At 46.9% G+C, this 24,520-nt stretch overlaps 1 protein-coding gene and 1 pseudogene across 2 annotated transcripts; one reads left to right on the forward strand and one right to left on the reverse strand.

The window, feature by feature from the left end:
* Window positions 1–1,608: 1,608 nt before the first annotated feature.
* LOC135910911 (uncharacterized) lies at window positions 1,609–24,051 on the reverse strand. Of its 2 annotated transcripts, XM_065442989.2 has the most exons (3): window positions 23,597–24,051; window positions 8,101–8,179; window positions 1,609–6,960 (listed from the first exon to the last, which is right to left on the reverse strand). In XM_065442989.2, exon 3 carries the CDS (start codon window positions 6,864–6,866, stop codon window positions 5,415–5,417), a length of 1,452 nt encoding a protein of 483 aa, XP_065299061.2. In that variant the 5' UTR covers window positions 6,867–6,960; window positions 8,101–8,179; window positions 23,597–24,051; the 3' UTR covers window positions 1,609–5,414. The 2 variants fall into 2 exon arrangements, with proteins under 2 accessions (XP_065299061.2, XP_070389574.1); XM_070533473.1 differs by lacking the exons at window positions 1,609–6,960; window positions 8,101–8,179 and adding an exon at window positions 20,997–21,147.
* LOC135910914 (uncharacterized) lies at window positions 14,479–19,386 on the forward strand (annotated as a pseudogene).
* Window positions 24,052–24,520: the final 469 nt, after the last annotated feature.

The following is a 24,520-nucleotide window of genomic DNA, read 5'->3' on the forward strand; positions in this document are numbered from 1 at the left end:
ATCTGATTAATAAAAATCGGGCCCTTCGGTTAAACCGCTTCCTTTTCATTCATAACATAACGAGGATTTTTAATTCGGCACCATTGATGCCTTCAGGCAGCATGGGAGGGTTTATTGACCACTTGCATTGACCACTTGCATTGACCACCCAAAAAAATCACGTACTCGTGACACCTGCGACGAAAAAGGATGTTTCACACCCGCTGCTCCAAGGCCTTGTCTTCAGAGACAAGGCCTTGGCGGAAAACACACCGCTCGCAAGAGCGCGTGTCCAGTGCCTTTCAAGACGCCATGGACACAACACCCAGTCAGAAGACGCAGTTGACGCCTAAGGAGCGGCGCGATTTTGTCGACCGCTCCAGAAAAGACAAAACTCCAATTACAGGGCCCCAAAAGGGCACTGTAAGCTAAACAAAGTTCATCTCTTTGGCACAGCACATTTATTTTAACATGGATACACTGATTATTCAGTGGAATATCAGAGGCCTGCTTTGCAACCTCGATGATGTCCAAGAAATCCTTAATGAACTAACTCCGAAAGTGCTGTGTGTCCAAGAGACAGTTGAAATCTAAACATAATCACTTCCTTCGTCACTATGTTAGTTATCGGAAGGATCGCGATGATGCCCTTGCATCATCAGGCGGTGTAGCCATCATAGCTGACAAATCTATAGCCTGTCAACACTTACAGCTACAACCACCCCTTGGGGCAGTGGCCATTCGAGCTGTACCTTTAAATAAAGTGATATCTGCTCCCTATATATACCGCCACATTTTCAGCTTCACAAACAAGAATTCCAAACATTAATAGATCAGTTACCTAAACCATATCTTGTGCTTGGAGATTTAAATGCGCACAGCAACCTATGGGGCAACTCGCGCTGCAACGCGAGAGGTCGCTTGATTGAACAGTTCCTTTTTTCTTCAGGTGCATGCCTTTTGAATGAGAATGAGCCCACGTATTATAACATAGCAAACAAAACATACTCCTCAGTAGATCTTAGCATTGCATCTCCGACTCTTCTACCTTACTTTAAATGGAAAGTTATTAAAACCCTTACGGGAGTGACCATTTCCCTGTAGTTCTAAGCAGACCAATGGCTACGCGTCAACGCAGACAATGGCAACGCCGTCTTCCGTGGTGGAACGATGGCTGTCGAATAGCGTGTAAGAAGCAGAACAAGGCATGGGGTTTACTTCGGGATTCTCCAACGGGAGAAAATCTACTCAATTTCAAACAGGTCAAATCCAAGGGTCGCAGAACGCGGCGACAAGCTAGAAGAGAGAGTTGGAGAAAGTATATATCGGGCATTAACTCTTACACCGATGAAACAAAGGTTTGGAATAGAGTGAAGAGAATAAATGGTCGACAGCCTTACTCGCTGCCTCTGGTAAATACTCAAGGCGACAGCATGGCAGATCAGGTGAACTTTCTTGGCGCACATTTCCAACAAATATCCAGCTCGTCGCACTACTCTGAAACATTCCAAAGGTACAAAAGGCAAGTAGAAAGACAACCGTTAGAACCAAAAAGCACAAAATGTGAAGCAAACAATAGACCTTTTTCCACGGCGAAGCTTCAGGCAGCACTAAATAGCTGCAGATAGATAGATAGAATAAACTTTAATGTCCAACGGAGAAGGTGATCTACCCACCCCCCGACACGCAGGTCAGGGGGCGAGTGCCGCCGCCTCAGATGCAGGCTGGGAGGTCTTGGGTCCCAGCAGCCTCTTCAGCCAGTTGGACGAGCCGGAGCTGGAGCTCAGAGTACGAGCTGCGCAGCCGGGTCTCCCAGGTGTCTCTGCTACCTATTTTGTGCGTTCCCCCGGGAGAGTACGGACATTCCCATATTATGTGGTCGAGGGTCCCTCTCGCCCCACAAAGATTACACTTATCGCTCCTGGCCTCGGGGAACATGTGGTTCGCCATAACCGGGTGCGGATATGTATAAGTTTGTAGTCGTCTCCATGCGACTGCTTGTCTGTTGTTTAATTTTGGGTCTTGCGGGGATACCAGTCTACGAGCCAATCTATAATGCTGCGTGATCTCCCCATATTTTAGCATGCGCTCTCCGCTCCCTCGGTCATCGAGGGGCCCCGTAGCGGCTCGGCGATAGAGATCTCGAGCTAGCTCGTGGGCCGCCTCGTTGCCGGGGACGGCTTCGTGCGCCGGAGTCCAAATTATGTGAATTTTTCTGTCTAGCTTTCTCTGGCCTAGGATTCTGGCCGCTAAGGGCGAGATCCTTCACTTGCTAAAATTTTGTATGGCAGTTTTGCTGTCACTGATCACAAATTTCGCGTCCGTTCCAGCGCAAGCTAATGCGATCGCAATTTCCTCGGCAACTTCTATGTTGCGCCCGCGCAGAGTGACAGCGGTCACGGGAATACTCCGGCCGCTGACGGCCGTTGCCACCGTAAAACTGCCGCTACCTCCCGCCGCGTCTACATAGGCCACCTCATGCTCCGAGATATTACCGAATCTAATTTTTAATGCTTCGGCTCGTTTATGCCTCCTGTCTTTGTTATGTTCCGGGTGCATGTTTTTGGGCAGAGGGGGGATAATCAGACTTTTTCTAACTTCCCTATCTACTTCCACCTTTTGGGTGGGGCCTCTGTCCGGATTTATTCCAACTTTGGCCAATATGGCTCTTCCTGTCTTCGTGGTGCTAAGTCTCTCAATTTGAGAGGTTCGCACCGCTTCCGCCAGTTCTGCCCATGTGTTGTGCACTCCTAGAGCCATCAGTCTCTCTGTTGATGTACACATGGGCAGTCCCAGCGCTCGTTTTACGCATTTTCTCATTAGAGAATCAATCTTTTCTCTTTCCACCACTTTCAAATCGAGATATGGCGTTGCATAGCTCACCCGGCTGAATATGTACGCCTGTATTAGCTTAATTAATTTTTTTCCTTTAGCCCTCGGCCTTTGCTGGCCACCCGCCTAATTAGGCTCAGGGTCTGTAATGCGTGATTCTGCAGCCTCTTGACGGTCTCGCCGTTGTGGCCGTGTGACTGGAGAATCAGGCCCAAGATTCTAATTTGCTCGACTTTTGGTACCTCTTTACCCGCCACCTTAATTTTGATCTCCGACGGTGCCTTGCACCTTAAGTGTTTCGGATTGTATATAAACAATTCTGATTTCTGCGGTGAGCATGCTAGGCCTCTCTCGGCCGCGTAATCAACTATGATGTCGGTGGCGGCCTGCAGCAGGCTTTCGACGGCTGAATCACTTCCCCGGTTGACCCAGAGGGTGATATCATCCGCATATATACTAAATTTTAATCCCTCGAGCTTTGCCAATTGCTCGGGGAGTTCTCTCATAGCCACGTTGAAGAGTAGGGGAGACAGCACTGATCCTTGGGGCGTACCCTTACTCCCTAGCTCAATTGTGGGGGATGCCAGCGTTTGGAAACTCATACAAGCAGTTCTTCCCGTCAGGAAGTCCCTGATGTATCGATATGTCCTGGTACCAACATTAATCTTGTTCAGCCCTTCCAGGACCGCCTCATGCTTTACGTTGTCAAAAGCCTTCGTGAGGTCCAGTCCCAGAATTGCTTTTGCATCTTTAGACCTTGAGTCTATTATATCATGTTTGATTTGGAGCATGACGTCCTGCGTACACAATTGAGGTCGGAACCCGACCATCTCATGTGGGCACAGATCGCCCTGCTCCATGAAGCCCATCAGTCTGGTCTGGACGACGTGCTTCATCAATTTCCCCACGCATGAAGTTAAGGAAATTGGCCGTAAGTTTTCTAATTGCGGAGGCTTCCCGGGTTTTGGTATTAAAATAATGCTTGCCGTCTTCCACTGTTGTGGGAGCTCGCCTTTTTCCCAACATTCCTGCATGTACTTCGTCAGATAACTAATGGAATCATCGTCTAAGTTTCTGAGCATTTTGTTCGTTACCCCGTCAGGGCCTGGAGCCGACTTCGTTCTGAGTCTTACAATCTCTGCTCGCACTTCCGCTTCTGTGATGGGGGCGTCCAACGCCTCGTTAGGCGCTCCACCATAGTCGGGTAGTGGAGTTCGCGATGTTTCCCCCACGAACGTCTCAGTTAATTTCTTCATAAAATAATCATCGTTCCCTACGAACGCGTGCCTAGCTTTTGCCAATCTTACACCGGATTGAGTTTTCGAGCTTGCGGGGTCCAACAAGTGCCGGAGGATGTTCCACGTCTTGGAGAGGTGCATGCTCCCCTCCATTTCGTCACACTTGTTGGCCCAATTTTGTTCGCATAATGTAAAAGTATAATCTTCGATTTCCTTATTATGCCTAGCAATCCTTCTTCTGAGGTTGTGGTTCCATTTCTGATTTTTGAGACGACGTTCCAGGCTTTGCTTAGCTTCCCACATATGCAGAAGACGGCTGTCCGCTATCTCCGGGGCGTTATCCCCTTCGAGCGTTTTTGTCGTCCCTCTAACGTCCGATTTGAGCGCCGTCGTCCATTCCTCGATGTTTCTGATGGGCCCCAGTTCCTGCGCTCTCCTGATATCTCTAAACTTATCCCATTCAACGACGGCCGGCGCGCGGGCCCTGCGCGTTTGAAGGCCCACTTTCAATATGGAAACAATTATGTAGTGGTCGCTGCCAAAATTTTGATCCGAATTATGCCATTCTAGATCTTTAATGTTTTTCGAGAATGTTAGATCTGCAGATGTATCCTTACTAACGCTATTGCCCACCCTCGTTGGACTCTCAGGGTACGTGTGCAGAGTGAGCCCTATGTCATGCGTATCTTCCCACAGCTGTATGCCTTTCGGGCTTTGGTGCGGGTACCCCCATTCCTGGTGATGTGCATTAAAGTCCCCCACTATCAACAGTGGCTGGTTGCTTGAAATTTTGAGGGCCTTGTGAAGTAGAGCCCTGAACCTCACCTTCCTTTGCCTGGGTGAGCTGTATAAATTTAGAAGGAATAAACTAGGGTCCTTCTGTTTTCCGGTTAGAATTTCGACAAACACGTTCTAGATCTCTCTCGACTCTAAATCGTGTTGAATGGCCGCGATATTTCTTTTCACGAGTGTTGTGACGGAGGATTTCTCCCCCCTGCCACTATGAAATGCCTGAAAACCTGCCAGTTTTGCGGGTCCTCCAGTTTCCTGGAGGGCAATCGCCAAAGGAGTCTCATCTAATAGCGGAAGGTACTGTTGCAGAATCGACCGCTTGCGCCGGAAGCCGCGACAGTTCCACTGCCAGATTTGATTTTCATTTTCGCGCCTGGCCATTTTGCAGTTGCGTGACGATCTGCTCCATATTCTGTTGCCACCCGTTCATGGCGACCATCTCATTCCTTAGCCTTTGGCATTCCTCGGCCTGTTTCTGAACTGCCCCGAGGACAGCTTGAATTTGGATGTTGATATGGTTCATAAATTCATTCATCTTGGCCTCTAACCTTTCCAAATTTTCGACCCTTTTCTCTATAGCCTGAATAGGGTCGGCGTCTTGAATTTTGCGTTTCGTTGGTGGCGGGAGGGACGCCTCTGTGACCATTTTATCCTCTCCTTGCGGCTGTTGACGTGCCGCTGGGGGGGGGGGGGGGTCATCTGTCTAATGGGTTGTTGTTGAGGAGGGGTTGCCTGCCTCTGTGATTTCTTTAAGTTTTGGATTTCGGACCGTTGCGAATCGACTATCCCCGTTAATTTTTCGACCATTTTCTTTATTTTCTCAATTTCCTCGTCCCGTTTATCCCTCTGATTACTTTCCTGGGAGACCTTGCCTGCGAAATTCACACCCTTACGCTCCTTGCTCCTACCTCGTCTCCATGGGTTGGCAGGGTCCCTTGAGCTCGAGCGTCCCCTGGACTGGCTCCTGGCACGGGAACGGGAGCGTCCTTTGGGCGGCGGCGATGGTCTGCTCTGATTTGCTTCCAGTTTTTGGAAAGAGTCCTCGCGGAACTTGAAATCTTTTCCCCCTTTGGGTTCGCGTTGTCGACTCTGATGTCCCCCACCAGTCGTCGTTGCTTGTTTCATCTTCTCCCACTGTCGCTTTTTAACTTCGTAGGGAGTGCGGAAGAGTTCTCGGCACTTGGGATCTCCTAGGGCGTGGCCTCTGCCGCACAGCTGGCATTTCAGCTCACACCTGTGGTCACTTGACGGGTTCTCGAGGCCGCAGCCGCGGCACTTGACGTTCGTCGGGTCCGGGCACACGTCAGCGCGATGCCCGAGTCGGCCACAAGCGACACACACTTCGTATTTTTTGCGGTACAGCTGGCATCTGTGCGGTGCCCCGTTGAGGTAAATCCACCTTGGCACTTCTTTCTCCTTGAAGAGAATAAAGATCGACTGTGAATCTTTGCCCAGCCTGCGGACGCCTCGAATCTCGGGGTTATCCTTGCGGTCTAGGCGGTACAGAATTTCTTCGATGGAGTATCCGACTGGAACCCCGTGGATGACTCCCTTTCTGCAGTGCTCGGGGGTGGCCACGTAGGCGAACGTCTCCACTTGTTCACCGTCGAACATGAGGTGTTTCACGCTCGCGTACTTCAGCTTCCTCTCCGCACTCGTAGTGATGACGAGAACGGAGTGCTGCTTCATATTTGGAGTTATTTTACCCTCCTTCCCTTCGCGTGAGTTAATCCCCGCCGACATTTTGATGACGTCAGTCAGATATGCTGTTCCATATTTGGTAAGCTTAACTAAGCCGCCACGTGGTCGGAGAACAATTTTCTCGGCGCCGTCTGGAATGCGCGTATGCTGACGCTCGATCGACTTGGCCGCCATTTTCCTGCCTGCTTGCCTCTGCCGGGCTCGCTGTTTCGCAGTTTTCTGTCCGCTCTTCTCTAGCGGCACGTACCTTCCTCCTTCGCTAGCGTACCATTGTCCTGGAACCGAAGATTCCTCGGGTGTAGTCGCTCCTTCCATAGTAGCCATGATTCACAACTTGCACCACGAGCGGCAGACGATCCTCCGGTGGGGACGCCGCGTGCCCGGTCGGCCGCGGGAGCCTCAGCGCCTCAGCTACGTGCTGCGTTGAACACACAAAGTCCAAAAATGGAGGAAATAAGGTCCCACTTGCGGGGAAAACGGCATCCTCGTGGTACTCTCGAGTTCCGTCGTCGATTGAGCACAAAGCCTAGGAAAACAAGATCGAAAGACTGCCGAAAAAGGCCAAAATTCGCGCAGCCCATCGGATGCGCGTTCTACCAAGAAGGCACTTCGTCATCTTCCTCCTAAATAGCTGCAACAAAATTTGCCCCAGGTTCTGACCACATCCTATATGAAATGCTAAAACACCTGCCGTCTGAACCACAAAAGAAACCTTCTTTGTCTCTACAATTCTATATGGTCTTCCGGCCACATTCCCTCTGCTTGGATAGAGGCCATCATAATTCCTATTTTGAAACAGGGTAAGGACCCTTCTTTGGCAAATAGTTATAGGCCTATAGCATTGACGAGCTGCTTATGCAAAGTTTTTGAAAAGAGGGTAAACAGTCGCCTGGTTCACTATCTAGAAATAAACAACAAATTAGACCCATATCAATGTGGTATCGGAGCGACGTACTGCTGTGCCGAGTTTAATACAGATGCTTCCAAATCATCTGCTTGTGTTGCGCATGCAGCAATAGCACCACATTTTTCCACCTCCGGTACTCTAAATCGTAACACAAGTATTTTCATGGCTGAAGCGTACGCGATACTCTCAACTGTAAAACACATCAGACAAAGAAATCTCAATAAGACCATCTTCACAGATTCATTAAGCGTAATAAGGGCCCTAATGAGTTTTCGGAAGCATACGAACCCTCTTTTTAATGAACTATACACACAACTATGCTTAGCCTTAATATACAACCAAAATATCGTCCTATGTTGGGTACTTCGCCATAGGGGCATAAAAGGTAATGTAGCTGCTGACGAAAGTGCAACGTCAGTCGCCTTTAATGAAACGGATGTGAATAAACCCCTACCAGCAACAGAACTTGTGCCCTTCTTACGCCATAGACTGAGGAAGTACCGGCAGGATCAATGGGATAAAGCAGTAGGGAAAAAGCTACACGTTATCAAACCCAAATTAGGCAACTGGATATCTGAAAGAATAGCAAGGCATAAGGAAGTGCTTCTTTGTAGATTACGAATAGGACATACTTACGGCACTCACTCCTACCTTTTGACGAGAAGCGAACCTCCGACATGTACCAAATGTGGCAACAGGCTGACAGTTATTCATGTCCTTATCCAGTGCGCTGAAATAGAGGCAGAAAGAAAAAAGTACTTTCCCTCCGCTTATCTCCAACATATACCGTTACATCCAGTATTCTTTCTCAGTAATGATCCCCTTTTTACTTTTCAATCAGTACTAAACTTTTTATTTGAAACTGACACCCTAAATGTCATTTGATCAGGCTACTTGTAGCACGGCCTCCACATGGAGGTCGTAGCTGCAATGAAAACACTTTATACAGCACGTGCCTCCCAGCCCTTGCCTTCAAGGCTTTGCTGAGGCACTATTGCTGCAGATACTACATATTTTACTGATCATCCCTCATCATGAGAAACATCTATTGCCATCGCAGAAACGATTAATCACTGTCATTTTTCATATTTGTATTTTACGCACTTCAGAGCGAATAAATTTTAGGCCCTTTTACAGCCACATTGCACCATATGTATATTTTGCACTTTTCAGCGAATATTTTTAGGCCACTATGCAGCCGTGTGTCATATATTCCTTACAAATAACACTCACATATCATTGAGAAGCATGGATCATCGCCTTGGCGCTCTTTGGCCATATCTGCCCCTTGCGCCAATAAACCCTACAAATAAATCAAATCAGTCAAGCTAACATTGTCCGGCGTCTGGCAAGTGCCATGTCACACACGATCATTATGTACTACTTTATTTGCGCTCAGAAGTGCGTCGACGAGAGCTTGTTGGTATGACATAAAAAATGGCGTGTTGTGCTGCAAAGGAGACACGTTGTACGCGAAAACGAAAGCGAAAAATTAACACGCAAGATCCGCGTTTCGCTTTCCATTTCTGACAGATAACCGACTTGCACAAGTGACAGAATTCACTTGCGAGACAAAATTAATTTTTCGTAGTGGGCACAGAACCACATAACGAGAGGACACCTAAGGGATGGTCATGTAACCACTAAATTATGACCATGCAATTATATACCTAAGACCACGATTGTAGCCAGGCCAGCAGTTGGGCGCACAACGAGTTTATTGTTGCTGCGCAAGTAACATATATACAGAAGTGAACGTGACGTAACAGATCACGGGATTACTGGTGCGCCTTGACGACTGCAGATTCAGCCGTGCTACATCGTCCCTTTACTGGGAGTCAAATTAATTATCCCTTTCAGGTTGCGGGTATCGACAGGGCGAGTCCTCGTGCTTCTGCGTAGCTCTTGGGACGAATGGTCTTCTTTGGAACCTTCTCCGGGAGCCTTTGCTGGACTATCTTCGCGATGGATCGGAAAGTCCCGCAGGTGTTCTCATGTGCGTCTGATTTCTCGACCATCTTCCGTTCTCAGGATCGCTGAACGGGGCGTGTTGGCTGGCCTCAAAAGAATAGCAGGCGACCCGGTTCGCTGGAGGGTGTCGTATGTAGTGACTGGCTGACCTGGAGAGAGGGGTGGTAGGTGCCCCGTTCCGCGGTCATAATAGACCTTCTGGCGTTCACGGCTATCCTGGAGCCGGCTGTGAACGGCTTTGCTTGATACTGCCTCTGGTACTAGGTGGCTGGTGGACACAGGCAGCAAGGTCCTGGTTTGCCATCCCACGAGTCTCTGCACAGGTGACTTTAGAATATCATCTCTGGGGGTGTTCTGCCATTCGAGCAACGCCATATGAAAGTCAACTCGGTTATGTGAACATTTCTTTAGAAGCTTCTTGGCCTCGGGTACTGCTCTTTCCTTCATACCATTAGGTCCGGGATGATACCGACTTGACGTAACATGGGCAACGCCTAGCTTCTGCAGGAAATCTTTGAAAAGCCAGCTGGTGAATGGTGGTCCGTTATCACTGCAGAGCTTAAGCCATCTGTGGAGAACAGCTCTGCGCACCAAGACGTCAGAGCGCTAGCAGTGCTCTGACGGAGTTCACGGATCTCAAAAACGAATAAAAGTACACAATTACTGCAAATTCACGGCCGTCATGGAAGAACAGGTCCATGCCAACGAATTCCCAGGGCAGATTTGGGACGTCGTGGCAGTAAAGAGGCATTTTCGCGTTTCGCGGCTGGTATTTCTGGCAGACAGCGCAATTTTTGCAAAACTGCTCTATCTCATGCGACATATTTGGCCAGGACATGACGTCTCTTGCCCGTGCCTTCATCTTTTCCGCTCCCGGATGCGCAGCGTGAAGCAGCAGCATAGTTTCTCGCTTTTTTGAAGATGGTATGACTACCTTGTTGCTGCGAAAAACAAGGCCGTCTTGCGCGTGCAGCTCTTCTTTGTAGGACCAGTACGGACGCACATTTTCGAGTACCTCGCTTCTTTCTGGCCAGCTTGTTTCGGCGTAACCTCGAAGCTTGACGAGAGCAGGATCTTCATTGGTGGCCGCAAGAAGATCCCTCAGGCGCTATTGCGAAGTTGAAATGTAATCAAGCACATTTACTTGAAATTGCTCAGTTTCTTCTTGCAAGGGTTGCTTGCTAGGGAATCTAGCTAAGGCGTCAGCCAAAAAACGCTCTTTCCATGTCTTGTAGGTCAGCTTAATAGGATATTGCTGCAAAGTCAACCGCATGCGCTGCAGGCGAGATGGACACTGATATAGTGGTGTGCTAAATATTGGCACCAAGGGGTGGTGAGTGATCAGTTTCAACAGTTACGCTTTCCTGGCCGAAGATGTAATCATGAAACTTGATGCCGCCATGCACAATTGCCAATGCTTCTTTCTCAATTTGTGCGTAGCGTTGCTGCGTCTCTGTTAGTGAACGTGACGAGAAAGCGACGGGGCGGCCGTCTTGAATAAGCATTGCCCCAACTCCCATTTGGCTCGCGTCGACCGAAAGGGTGACCGGCTTAGTTGCATCGAAAAAGGAAAGGATTGGTGCGTTAACTAAGATCTTACGCAACATTTCATAACTTCGTTGCTGAGCCTCGGTCCAAACCCAGGTAATGTCCTTGCGCAGCAATGTTCACAGTGGTGCAGTCACGACGGACATGTTGGGAATGAAACGTTGCACATAATTCATCATGCCTAGAAAGACTTGGAGTTCCTTACTGTTTTTGGCTCTTTCATTTCCAGTATGTCGTTCACTCGACCAGGGTCCAGGCGGAGGCCTTCTGTACTAAGGATGTGCCCTAGGTAGCGGACTTCGGGCTGCAAAAAGGTGCATTTCTTGAGGTTTAGCTTGAGGTTCTCTTCGAGACAGCGTGCCAACAAAAGCGACAGGTAGTGGTCAGTGGACAGGTGCGGCCCCAAAGTAGTATGTCATCCATTACCACGGCTACGCACGGTAAGCCTTCTAGCAAGCGATGCATAGCTGCTTGGAAGATTTCTAGAGCTGACGCAATGCCGAAGGGCATTCGAAGAAACCGATATCACCCATTCGGTGTGCTCATCGTACATAGTTTAGAGCTTGATTCAGAGAGTTTAATTTGCCAAAATCCTGATGCTGCGTCAAGTGTTGAGAAATACTTAGCACCGGACAGTTGCGATGCTGCGTCTTCTAGGGTTGGCATTGGGTAATTTGCCGTAGGGTCCAGGCAAATTCTAACCTTGTCCTTCTTAACAACTGTTACCATATGGCTAGACTACTCCGTAGGCTCGGTTAATTTTGTTATGACGCCTTCGGCTTCCATACGCTGTAGCTCAGCCGTGACTTTGTCCTGAAGAGCAACAAGAACTCTTCTTGCTGGAACGACGACGCCCAACGAATCTGGCTTGAGCTTCATGTCGTACTCGATATCTTTTAGCTGCCCGAGTCCCTCGACGACGGCTGCAAAAGGCTGCGCTGGCGGGTACAGTTCATGCTGTATGTTTTGCATACGGTATATGAAGCCGAGACTCTCAGCTGCTGCGCCACTCAAAGTGGCAGGGACGTCTTGTTCGACAATAAAAAAACGTTTGTTCCTTGCTTCTGTCATTTGCTGAATGTATCAATTGGAGTTTCGCATGCGCAGCTGTTGTGTGGCCAAAAATGCTGCGAGCTTGACATTGCAGGCTTGTTGAGGCTTTTTTTGGCAGCTTTGCAACGTCGCTTCTTGAAATGACACAACAATTGGCGCCTGTGTCTAGCTTGCACATGATGGGATGGCCCTCAATGTAGACCGTTGCGCTCCAGTGATCGGTGGTTATCGCACCGATAGTCAACGTTTGCAAAAAAAATTCGTCGTCTTCGGTTCGTAACCCTCGCATTTGTTAGTTGGTATTGCGCGGAAAGTTGGACGACTTGCATGCTCGAGCGAAATGGTTCAGCCTTCCGCACTTCCGGCATGTTTTTCCTTTTCCAGGGCACGTGTCATTGCGGTGCATTTGACCCCCACATTTGTAGCAAACGTTTTTTTCTTGTTGCTACCGCGTTTACCATGGTGCCTTCTCTGGCGCCCGTAGCTTCACTTATCTCACGAAAGTGCTCTTTGCCTTGTTCTTGCGCGCGGCAAATGTCGACTGTCTTTTGGTACGTCGGGTTTTCCGCAATCAGTCTTTGCTGTAGGCTCTTATCCTGAGTGCCCAAAATGATTCTGCTACGCAACATGCGGTCTTCAAGGTCCCCAAACTCACAGTTCTTCGCTAACACATGCAGTTCTGTTAGCCACTCGTTAAACGTCTCGCCTTCTTTTTGGTTCCTTGAACCAAAACGGAATTCCTGGAATGATAAGTTCGTTGCAGGCTTGTAATGCTCCTCAAGTTTCTTAATCAGAATTTCAACGTCATTCCTGTCTTCCGCTTCCTCGAACTTGAAGGTACTGTACGACTTCCTAGCCTCTTCGCCAATGGTAACTAGCAACGTGGCTGCTTGTTCAATTGCGTAGCAGTGGAAAACAGCAGAAACTCAGTTTTCCAAGTTTTCCAGGCAATCCAAGGGTCGTGCGATGCATCCATAGGCTTCGGGGGCGGTAGTAGCGCGGATGCCACTGACATATCGGCTGGGTTCCGCTGCCACCATGTAGCCAGGCCAGCAGTTGGGCGAACAACGAGTTTATTGTTGCTGCGCAATAACATATATACAGATGTGAACGTGACGTAACAGATCACGGGATTACTGGTGCGCCATGACGACTTCAGATTCAGCCGTGCTACACCGATCAGGGAGTGTGTGACACTTTTTTTGTCCTGTTTTCTTTCTTTTTTGGTATCACAAAGATTGCAGAATGACCGACACATTCAAAATTAGATCGCTAAAGCACTGCACTCACGTCTTACGGCGACCGCTTCATTTGGTTTGAACGACGCACATTTTTCTGATGTGCTTCAAACTCAGTAAGCACTAATCTTTAATGATTATTACTACCGCAAAGTGCAACGATCCCATATCGCGCTGTTAGAAATGATTTTAGGCTCAAGAAATAAGTCACGGACAGCAGGATAACAGAAAGACAGGTGCACACTCGCAACTGATTTTTATTTTTCCCGGTGCTTCACTTACCCTATACCATGCGAACGGTAACATATAACAGGCATGCGAATCGGAACATACGCAGCTGAGTTCACATGAGATAAAAACAAACCTGATAATATCCTATCAGCCAGGAAACTAAAGTCACTCTCCTGAAGAGACAATGACACGCTGATACACTGGTCACCAAACTTTATGATATACATCGCCTGTGCTAGTTCCCCTGCCACTATGGCCTTACTTTTCCATAGTATGCATGTGTTTTCCAGCAAAGGTTCCGGTATAAAGTTTTTTAGCTCTTTTGGAGTTTTATCTTGGGGCAGTGGTAATTTCTTTTGAAGATGAGCTGTTTGTGCAGAGGAATGGTATATGTATAGGGTCATGTAGGGCACCTGTGTTATGGAACATTTTTCTTGCGAACATTGACCACCACTTGGAAACCGGTTTGTTAAAGGACAAGATTTTGCAGGTCATTAGATATGTAGATGACTTCTTAATTGTTTTGAACAAACAACAGGATTGCGCCTACACAGAGTGGGTTAAGGACATATTAGACACTCTTATTAAAGTGCTTGGACAAGGGCTCAAGTTTACCCACGAGCTACCTACTTTGGACACGCTGCAATTTTTAGACCGTATATCACCCTTTATGAAAACCATGTTTGTTGAATGTACAACCACCATGTACAGGAAGAGTTCTTGCCGTTTCATTCAGCCCATTTAAAAACAATCAAACGATCTATTGTCATAACTAGCTTACAGTTGGCTCTAACTAGGTCATGCTCCCCCCCCCCCGCCCCCCCCCTCCCCGATATTCGGGAAAGCTTTAGTTTGCAAGTGTCTAGGCTTGGCCCGGCGAGCTTCCCTGCTTCTTTGTTACTTTCGGTGAGCGAAGCTTTTTGAAGACATTTCATCATCATCGTCATCGGGGCACGACGCTCTTTTCGGCACAGACTCACGCTTCTTCATGTACCAGGTGCTGCTCGGATTCTTCGCTGTCGTGGCGAACGCCTACTTCGCGGTGGAACATGGCTTCACCGAAGCTTGGCCAGATGCTGCTACAACGGATCTGCAATCATCTGCTCATGTCTTACACGGTCCGCAAGATTATTTGCTGGAAATCGTGAACGGTCTCCGACGCACCGAAGTGGAATCTGCGCATCGGGGAACCTTTCCGGTTCCGCTGCGCACTGGCCATATAAAGGACCAGCCAAGCCTAGAGCGACTGGGGCACGACGCTCTTTTCGGCACAAACTCACGCTTCTTCATGTACCAGGTCAGTTACCTAAATGGAACTAAGTGTTATCGCTCTAGCAATGTTATGCTTTTAAGAGTGTCGTGCCCCATAGCAAGCGACAAATGATTGAGTGTCTTAACATGCCAGACTGTGCGTCGTTGATGCTCTACTATTCTCTCCCTACGACGGCTGCCTGACGCTTTCCCAAACCTTACTGCTCCTATCGGGGGATGTAGAACTAAATCCAGGGCCCATGAATGCAGTTGAACGTGACCAAAAGACAAACATTGAAAGGATTCTCTTAGAAATGAAAAGAGGCCAGGAAACTGTGCTTGCGAAGTCAACGGAAATTACAACAAGACGATGTGAATTAGAATCCAAAATTACGGGCTTAATAGAGAAGACAAACAATGTAGAAAGTCGTATTGCTCGGGTGGAAAAAATAGAAGATAAATTTATGGCTAAACTAGACGACTTGTAAAATAGAAGCCGCAGACAGAATCTGGTATTTTTCGGGTTGCCTGACAGGGAGCATAACGAGACGTGGGAGGCGTCTGAAAAACTAATTAGTTGGAATATGCAAAGATGTGATGAAATTTGACGATATTTCGGTTGAACGGGCTCATCGCGTAGGCGTTTTCAGAGAAGGCAAAAACCGGCCCATAGTAGCATGCTTTTCAAGGTGGAAGGCTAGAGAAAAAGTCTTTAAAAACGCTTACAGACTAAAAGGCACTTCGTACAGCATCTCTGAAGATTTCAGCCGAGCCGTACAAGAAAAAAGACGTCAGCTTTGGAATTATGCGAAAGAAAAAAGAGAGAACAAAGAAAATCGTGTTCGCTTGAGTTATGATAAATTGATCATCAATGGGCAAACGTTTGCCTGGGATAGCGATATGCGGATGCCAGTTCCACTTCAGGCGCATGCGCGACTGGACAGAGGCCAATTACGCATTCCGTTCCTCCGAAAGATAACTCAACACGTTGCTCGCAGCCTGAACGGCTCTCTGTCCTGCTTGTAAATTGTCGCAGCATAAAGAACAAAGTCGATAACTTCATGTCTTTAGTAGCCACTGTTAAACCTCAGATTGTGATGGGCACCGAATCATGGTTAGACAAGGATATACCTGATGTAGAAATCTTTCCGCCTGGTTTTACTGTCTATCGGACAGATAGACATGGACATGGCGGGGGAGTATTCCTTTTGATATCAAATGGATTGTCAAGTACACAAATTTTATTTGAAAACGATTGTGAGTCTGTCTGGTGCCTTGTGAAATTGCCTAACGAAAACAATGTAGTGTACGGGACATTCTACCGCCCACCCGGCAGCAGCGACTCATTCGGATTGCTGTCTGAGATGCTATCTCTCCTGCCTAATAGCGTACTTCTAGGGGGGGATTTCAATTTGCCTGACTTCAACTGGAATGCCGGATGTGTGGCTGGTAATAGGTCCCGTATTTACAGAGTTCGAAGAACTGCTCGGATTAAATGGATTGCAGCAGTACGTACTGGAACCTACGCGAGAAAATGCAATTCTAGACTAAGTACTTTGCAATGAGCCGAACATAATATCAAAAGTTACTGTTTGCCCAGGTATTAGTGACCACAGGGCAGTTGTGATAGAACTTAACATACAGCGAGTACGGATGGCGCAAATTCCGCAAAGAAAAGTGTACAGCTACGACAGAGGAGACTATGCTGCTATCAGGACCGAACTTGAAAATTTCTTTCCTACTTTCCAATATATGTCAAATGCACGCTGTCCGTTAGCTTTGTGGTCAGCATTTCGGGACAAAATACTTGAACTAGTCGAAAGTCATGTTCCATGCAGGTACCTGCGGCAACGAAAAAAACAAAAACCTTGGTTTAACGTAGAAATACGTAAACTTATAAGGAAAGCAAGACAAACGTATAAAACATTTTCTGCTGACACCAGTCTGGCAAATCAGAAATGCTTGCAAGAGATAAATAAGCTATTGAAAGCAACAATTAAAGCTGCCGAAGATACCTTCTTTGTTAAATTAAACAAGGACTTGAGAGAAAACCCAAAATCTTTTTGGAAATATGTAAAACAAAATCTAAAAGAAGACATATCGATACCATCTTCAACTGTTGACGGCAAAACCGTGACGTCGGACTATCAGAGGGCGGAATGCTTCAACCAGTACTTCCCATCTGTGTTTTCGCTATTACCTGCTGGGGAGACTTCGCTTTTGAACAACGCCAATCAAGGCGATATGATGCCAGATATTGAATTTGATGTTAGTGGCGTCGACTCTTTATTACGGCATTTAGAAGACACAAAAGCAGTTGGACTTGATGGAATATCGCCAGTAGTCCTCAAAGAGTGTCATGGTATCATTTCTCCGTATTTAACGATCATTTATAAGCTTTCCCTTGAAACAGGTCTCATTCCCCAAGAGTAGAAAACGGCAAGCGTGACACCTGTTTTTAAATCGGGCGACAGAAAACTCACAGAAAACTATAGGCCTGTTTCACTAACGTCAATAAGCTGCAAAATATTCGAACACATTTTGTATAGTAACATATCTGCATTCCTTGACTCAAACGCTTTTTTTACACCTTCCCAGCACGGATTCCGAAAAGGTTATTCCTGCAACACACAACTAATAGAATTCCAGCACTTCTTATCTAAAACCATTGATAACAATAGTCAGGTAGACGCCGTTTTTATTGATTTTCAAAAAGCTTTTGATATTGTGTCCCATAAGCTCCTAGATGTAAAGCTCGTTGCATTAAATATAAACGAAAACGTTCAAAATTGGATACGCAACTACCTAAACGGAAGAACCCAGTCTGTTGTCTTAAACAACGTTGCATCTTCACCAATAACTGTTTCTTCGGGCGTTCCTCGGGGAAGCGTACTGGGGCCCTTGCTATTTTTAATCTACATAAATGACATTGTCGAACTAATTACATCACTCATAAAACTATTTGCTGATGACTGGGTGATTTACAGAGAAATTACCACTGAAGCTGATATACATACATTGCAAACAGATTTAGATAAGGTAGCGATCTGGTGCAAAAATGGAACATGAACTTAAATATAAAAAAGTGCAGTAGCGTAAGTTTTTCCAGAAAATTATCCAAATTTCAGCACCGATATAACGTCAATGGCACGCTTATCGACATACAGTCGGAATAAAAGTATTTAGGAGTCTATTTTACCGAATCACTCACTTGGCATAAACAGATTGACACTGTCATAGCAAAAGCTAGCAGGATGTTACATTTTATTCGCAGAAATTTTAAACAGGCAACACGCGAAATTAAAGAAACTTTATACTTCTTACATGTTATAACAATACTTGATTATGCTTGTGTAATATGGGATCCCTATCAAGATTACCTCATCAATAGACTGGAAAAACTACAGAACCAAGCAGCAAGGTTTGTTTGCAATAATTACAGCCCGTACTCTAGCATTTCCGAAATGAAGGCCACTTTAGGAAGGGATCTACTACATATGCGTAGGCAGAAGTTAAGGCTTAAACTATTGCAGCGAATATATAATAATCAGACAGGTATTAATCGCTATCCCTATCTCCTGGAACCAGATTATATATCGACTCGCTGTGATAACAACAAAAAGATATCAGCCTATAACTGAAGAACAAACACTTTTTACTACTCTTTTTTCCCCAAAACAATTAGACAATGGCACAGTTTATCGAATGATATAGTAAATGTGTCAAATAACGAACTATTCTATTCAATGCTGCGACGGCGCTCTTGTAAAACAAATGTATGTGTTATATATCTTGGAACCTGCTCGTTTCACGTTACTTGTACGCCTTTCTCTAACAGTTATTGTAGTGATTCTGTTTGTCAGTATATCTGTCCGAAAGCTTCTCTGTATTACTGGTTGTATTTTGTTCCCCCCTACGTAATGCCTTTGTGGCGATGTAGGTACTTTGTAAATAAATAAATAAGTAAATTAACCAATGTTATGTGCACTGCCGGGCGAAGGCCTCTCGCTAGGATCTCCAAGTACTCCTCTCCTGCGCCAACCGATTCCAGTTTCCAACCGCTTTCAATTTCTTAATTTCATCCCCCCCCCCCTAGTCTTCTGCCATCCTTGACTGCGCTTTCCTTCTCTCGGCACCCATTCTGTAACCCTAATGGTCCACCGGTTATCTAACCTACGCATTACATGACCTGCCCAGCTCCATTTCTTTCGCTTAAAGTCAATTAGAATGTCGGCTACCCCTGTTTGCTTTCTGATCTACACCACTCTCTTCCACTCTCTTAACGTTATGCCTAGCAATCTTCGTTCTATTGCTCTTTGCGCAGTCCTTGTTTTCGAGCTTCTTTGTCAGTCTCCACGTTTCTTACCCATATGTCAGCACCGACAGAATGCATTGATTGTACAGCGTTCTTTTCATTGATAACGGTAAGTTTTCAGTCAAGATCTCACAATGTCTGCCGATCGCGCTACAACCCATTTTTATTCTTCTGTAAATTTCGTTCTCATGATCAGGGTCCCCTGTGAGTAATTGACCTAGGTAAACATACTCCTTCACACGCTCTAGAGGCTGACTGACGACCCTGAACTCTTGTTTCGTTGCCCGGCTTTTGATTCATTTTGATTCATCTTTGTCTTCTGCAGATTAATCTTCAACCGCACTCTTATACTCTATCTGTTAAGGTCCTCAAGCATTTATTGTAACTCGTTCCTAGTTTTGCTGAACATGTGCTCATGTGCAAATCGAAGGTGGCTGCGATATTCGCCGTTGATTTCGGCGTGAGCCTCTCAAGGCTTCGGAAACAACCGAAAAGAAACGGAAAACGAGTCCTGTTGTTATTCCGTATATACACAGAGTAACTCATCCGTTAAAGAATGTTGCTTCTAGGTACGATGTACCGGTAGTGTTTTCGGCTCCTCGGAAACATTCTTGCACTTGTGCGCGCCTGCTTTTCAAAAAGAAAAAGACCAAGTGTATAAAGAACCGCGTAAGCTGTTTTTTGAAGAAACGTTCCGCTGGCGTCGTGTATAAGGCTTATTTAGACTGCAGCTCAGATCATGAACAGCAGGTTGCCATTATCCCTCCAGAGAAAAGTGTATAACAGCTGTACCTTACCAGTACTCACCTACGGGGCAGAAACCTGGAGGCTTACGAAGAGGGTTCTACTTAAATTGAAGACGACGCAAAGCGTTATGGAAAGAAGAATGGTGGGTCTAACGTTAAGGGATAAGAAGAGAGCAGATTGGGTGAGGGAACAAATGCGAGTTAATCACATCTTAGTAGAAATCAAGAAAAAGAAATGGGCATGGGCAGGGCATGTAATGAGAAGGGAAGATAATCGATGGACATTAAGAGTTACGGACTGGATTCCAAGAGAAGGGAAGCGTAGCAGGGAGCGGCAGAAAGTTAGGTGGGCGGATGAGATTAAGAAGTTCGCACGGACAAAATGGCCGCAATCAGCACATGGCCGGTGTAGTTGGAGAAGTATGAGAGAGGCCTTTGCCCTGCAGTGAGCGTAGCCAGGCTGATGATGATGATGACGAGACTGCAGCACGGTATACATCAGCCAAACTGGGCGTTGTAGAAATTATCGCCTGCGAGAGCACGCTCTCCCAATCCAGAATGGGACAGGCTCGCCTTTGGCGAATCACTGCAAAGTGTACACGTGTGAACCTTTGCTGAAAAACATACATACTACGGAAAAGTAAGGATATAGTGATACGGGAACTAGCAGATACGATTTATATAAGAAAGTTTCGTGACTAGTGTATCAGCGTTCCATGGTTGTCTCTTCACGGGAATGAGTTTAGTTTCCTGGCGGATAGGATACGATTAGGTTTGATTTTTGTCTCATGTGAATTCACCTGTGTATATGTTCCTGTTCTGATGCCTGAGGATATATAAGTGAAGCACACAGAAAAATAAAAATCATTTGCTAGTGTGCACCTGTCCGTGTTTGTTATTGTGTTGTCCGTCTCTAATTTTTCTGTGCCTAAAACGATTTCTAAAAGGCATGTACCAACTAGCCCGACAGCAGACATTACTAAACCCATATCGCACTCTCTACAAATCAGTCACCCATCTTATGACTGCGCAAAGACTACAATGAAAGGCCAGATACCTCTGTACATGGTCAAAAATTGACTGCGCTACAACCAACGAAATTTACTGTCTTTAGAGATGTGCACACGGCACCAGACGACGCGATGCGCTATCCACAGTGCGTACTTTGTATATTTCAAGGGCCCATACGCGCAAGAGGTTCGCATCTACAGCCTCCGAGATTGCGCATCCCGCGGTGGCCGCGTCACTCAATCTCAGAGGCCTTGCCACACACTGCACGGTTTTGCCAAGCGGCGACTCTGCTCGATGCTGCGACGGGCTTTCGTGCCACTGCGTTGCTGCGCCCCTGTGTAAAGAAAATCATGGTTGCAACGGTAATGCAAGCCGAGTAAGTAGAGGCTAGTAACACCTTGATACGTTGGGAATGGGTATACCTTCTGTTACGAAAAAAAAAAACTCAGATCTTATTTTCTTAATCAATTTTCAACAATGCGTTTCGATTTGTGTTATTGCGCGCTATGGTGATCATCATGTTCTGTGAAACTTATGAACAATAATTACAACATGGCCATCATTTTATTTAATCACGCCCATTTTGCTTTGCAATTTTTGTATCAATGCGAACTTCGTTATACACTCCTAATATCTGCCGCGTCACGTCAAACTCTACATAACTAAAGAGCGCACAACAGTAGACACGGCACGAAAGAAAAGGGCAGACACTGGACAAGCTCTGCTGTCATTTGTTTATTCCACAGCGTCATCATGAAATTCCACAACGTCGTCACAGCAAGAACGGTGACGAGTCCACTGGAAAGAAGGGTCGGATGGATGTTATGGATTATATGCACAACATCTCGCCCAAATTCAAGTTGGCACAACGTTGCCGTGGTACGTGTTTTTTTGCTCCCAATAAGCTCACCCGTGTTTGCCCTCGTGTAACCGCAGCCGGTAATAAAAACCCAAGTTACCATAATAAAGAAAAAAGAAGGCATTTCGACCTCTGTGAAACTCTCGCGGAGCGGTAGGCGACATATCATTCTCCCGTGGGTATTCGTGAAACCGGAAGGTGCGCACATGACCGATTCCGAGTGCACGCCTGGAACACAAGGCTGAACGCACGCGTTTGGCGGAGCACGTGAGCCTTTGTGAGGCTCACGTGTTCCGTGTTTTGCGAAGCAAATATTCTTCACAAAAGCCGCAAAAAGCAAGCCTGCTAGTACTGGAAGGATTTCACATAAGAAGAGGGGAGAGGTCAGTGAGCCTTCAGTTTCTTTGCGCACAAAATAAATCAGATTCCTTCAGGCGTATATCAAACAGGGAAATCATTATAATGACGGCACTGTGAATAAATAGTACAATAGCGCTTAATCCATGTGTACTCTTTCTTTCGTGTGAAACTACCCTATAGAAGCGTTTTCTCTATGTTTGCTGATTTATTTTTCGTATGGAAAGCCAAAGCAAAATGAATCAAATAAGTGAACTAAAGGAAAGCGCACTTGGATGAAGGCGAACATCACGCATTCTGCTGATTGGCGAGGCGTGCTGCCCTCGTCGACTGATAATAACTGCCCTCATGTGTACCCTCCGTTTTATTGATTTTTTTTTGTGTGTGTGAAGAACAAACCATAAATGCTAGGCACAGCCGAAATTAAATTCGCCAGGCTGCACACAGGTACTGGTGCTTTGTAAAACGCATCTCTGTTTCGCAGCCATTACTTGCATCTGTAAAGCTAGGAAGCAATCTAAAGATGACAAGGAAGCCGACAGGAAGAAAGAGCGCGAACGACTACATGCAAGTTTGCTATACTGCAATAAAGGATAAAGCGCATAAAGGGGTGTGCGCAAATTCAAACCTTTCGAATAGCGAATGAAATATCGTTCGATGTGGTTATATCGAATAGCACTATTCACAGACCCGAGTATATTTCGAAAATTTTTCGGATGCTTCAAACATTCAACTGTTCACAATTGAAATTGAACATAAAGCAAAAAGGCCATACTTTTCATCACCGCTATATAATATACCGCTACATCATTCAGAACTCCAATAGCCCCTTGGCTGGGTCTATCTTTCAATTTTAGTGCCACATAAATGTGTCGTGGCGCTTTGTTGCCGAGCTCACGCTACAAAAATATTTGAGTTGAATTCTGTGGTTTTACGTGTCAGAACCACGGTTTGATTATGTGACACGCCGTAGTGGGGGACTCCTGGTTAATTTTGACCCCCAGGGAATATTTAACGTGCCTCCAATGCACGGGACACGGGCGTCTACGCATTTAAGCCCCATCGAAATGTGGTCGCTGGGGCCGGGATTTGATCCGGCGATCTCGTGCTTAGCAGCGCAACACCATCGCCGCTGAGCCACCGCGGAGGGGCCGAAAGCTTTTGCATTAAGGGCCGTCAGAGATGCGCGGTTTTCGAGAAGTGAAAAGAAAGGCTTCCACCTAAACATTCCGGAATTACACGATGTTAATCGCCTTTCGGTGGAAGCTGCACTTTTCTGTGGAAAGTACTATTAGTTAGTAAGCTAGCATTGCTCAAAGAAGCGTTTAGACTCGTACATAGAACCCGGGTAACTGTGCCTTTCTCCTCCGAGTAGGCGGCTAGGCGCATAAAGAGATTTCCCGCACGCATTCGTGGTCTTCCGTGATAATTGTGAAAGAACGTTCGTTCAATCTCGCACATTGAGCACGGCTGCGCAACTGCTGGCCAATGAATCACTGACACACGTTGTCCAATTACAACGAGAAACAGGACATCTGTCAACGATGCAAGGAATGTCTACACCAACCTCGGGATCGCTGGATCGATTATCGTCCCAGTTTTTCACACACACGCAGAAACAGCGCGCGCACGGCGGCGTTCTCGGTGTCCTCGGGGCGTGGATGCTCAGGCGTCGCAGTAGCGCGGCGGCGACGGCGGCGCGCCGGGCATGGCGCCCGACAGCACGGGGTCCGAGTCGCACAGTCGGGGAGGCTGGGGCCGCAGCAGGGCGACGGGCGGGGCGGCGGCGCGCAGGAAGGCGCTCTCGCGCCGCCTCATCCACAGCCGGATGGCCAGGTGGCAGAAGCCCAGCGACAGGGCGCACCCCAGCAGCAGCCCGATGATGGGCAGCGCCACGCTGACCTCCTCGTCGTGGCACTCGGCGGCCGGGCAGTCGGCCCGCGCCAGCCGCCACGGCCAGGCGGCGGCTAGCGCGGCGGCGGCGGCCGCCATTGCGGCCCATCGATTGCTGCGCCGCCGCCCGGTGGCGTTCTTCTCCTGCCGAGCTCCGCTGGTCACGCAGGTGTGGGAAGCGTATTCGGTTATGTGTAGCAGCTCGGCCTCCTCCTTGAGGGGAAGCTTTAGCTCGGGTGCTCCTATCTAAAACATGTAGAAGGAGAATTCGTTTTTCTCGGCAACCACAGCACCAAATTTACCAAGTTTGTTGCATTTATAAGAAAAACTTAAATTCTAGTTACTGTTTGTATTGAATTTTTCATTTAGGTTGTCAATTCTTGAATAAAATATGGTAAAAATCGCCAATTTTCAGTAAACGAAACTATCAAGTTTAAAACTCTGTAACTCAACAATGAAAACTGATATCACAATTATGTGAATTGCATATAGTAGTGCATCTACAGCGGAAAAAATTCATGTGTTACACACAAATGATAAGAAATTTACTGTCATGGAAATATGGCTCTTGCAGAACCCTTGCGCACAACGTAACCAA

This window comes from Dermacentor albipictus, chromosome 2, assembly GCF_038994185.2.
Source record: "Dermacentor albipictus isolate Rhodes 1998 colony chromosome 2, USDA_Dalb.pri_finalv2, whole genome shotgun sequence".
NCBI classification, from domain to species: domain Eukaryota; kingdom Metazoa; phylum Arthropoda; class Arachnida; order Ixodida; family Ixodidae; genus Dermacentor; species Dermacentor albipictus.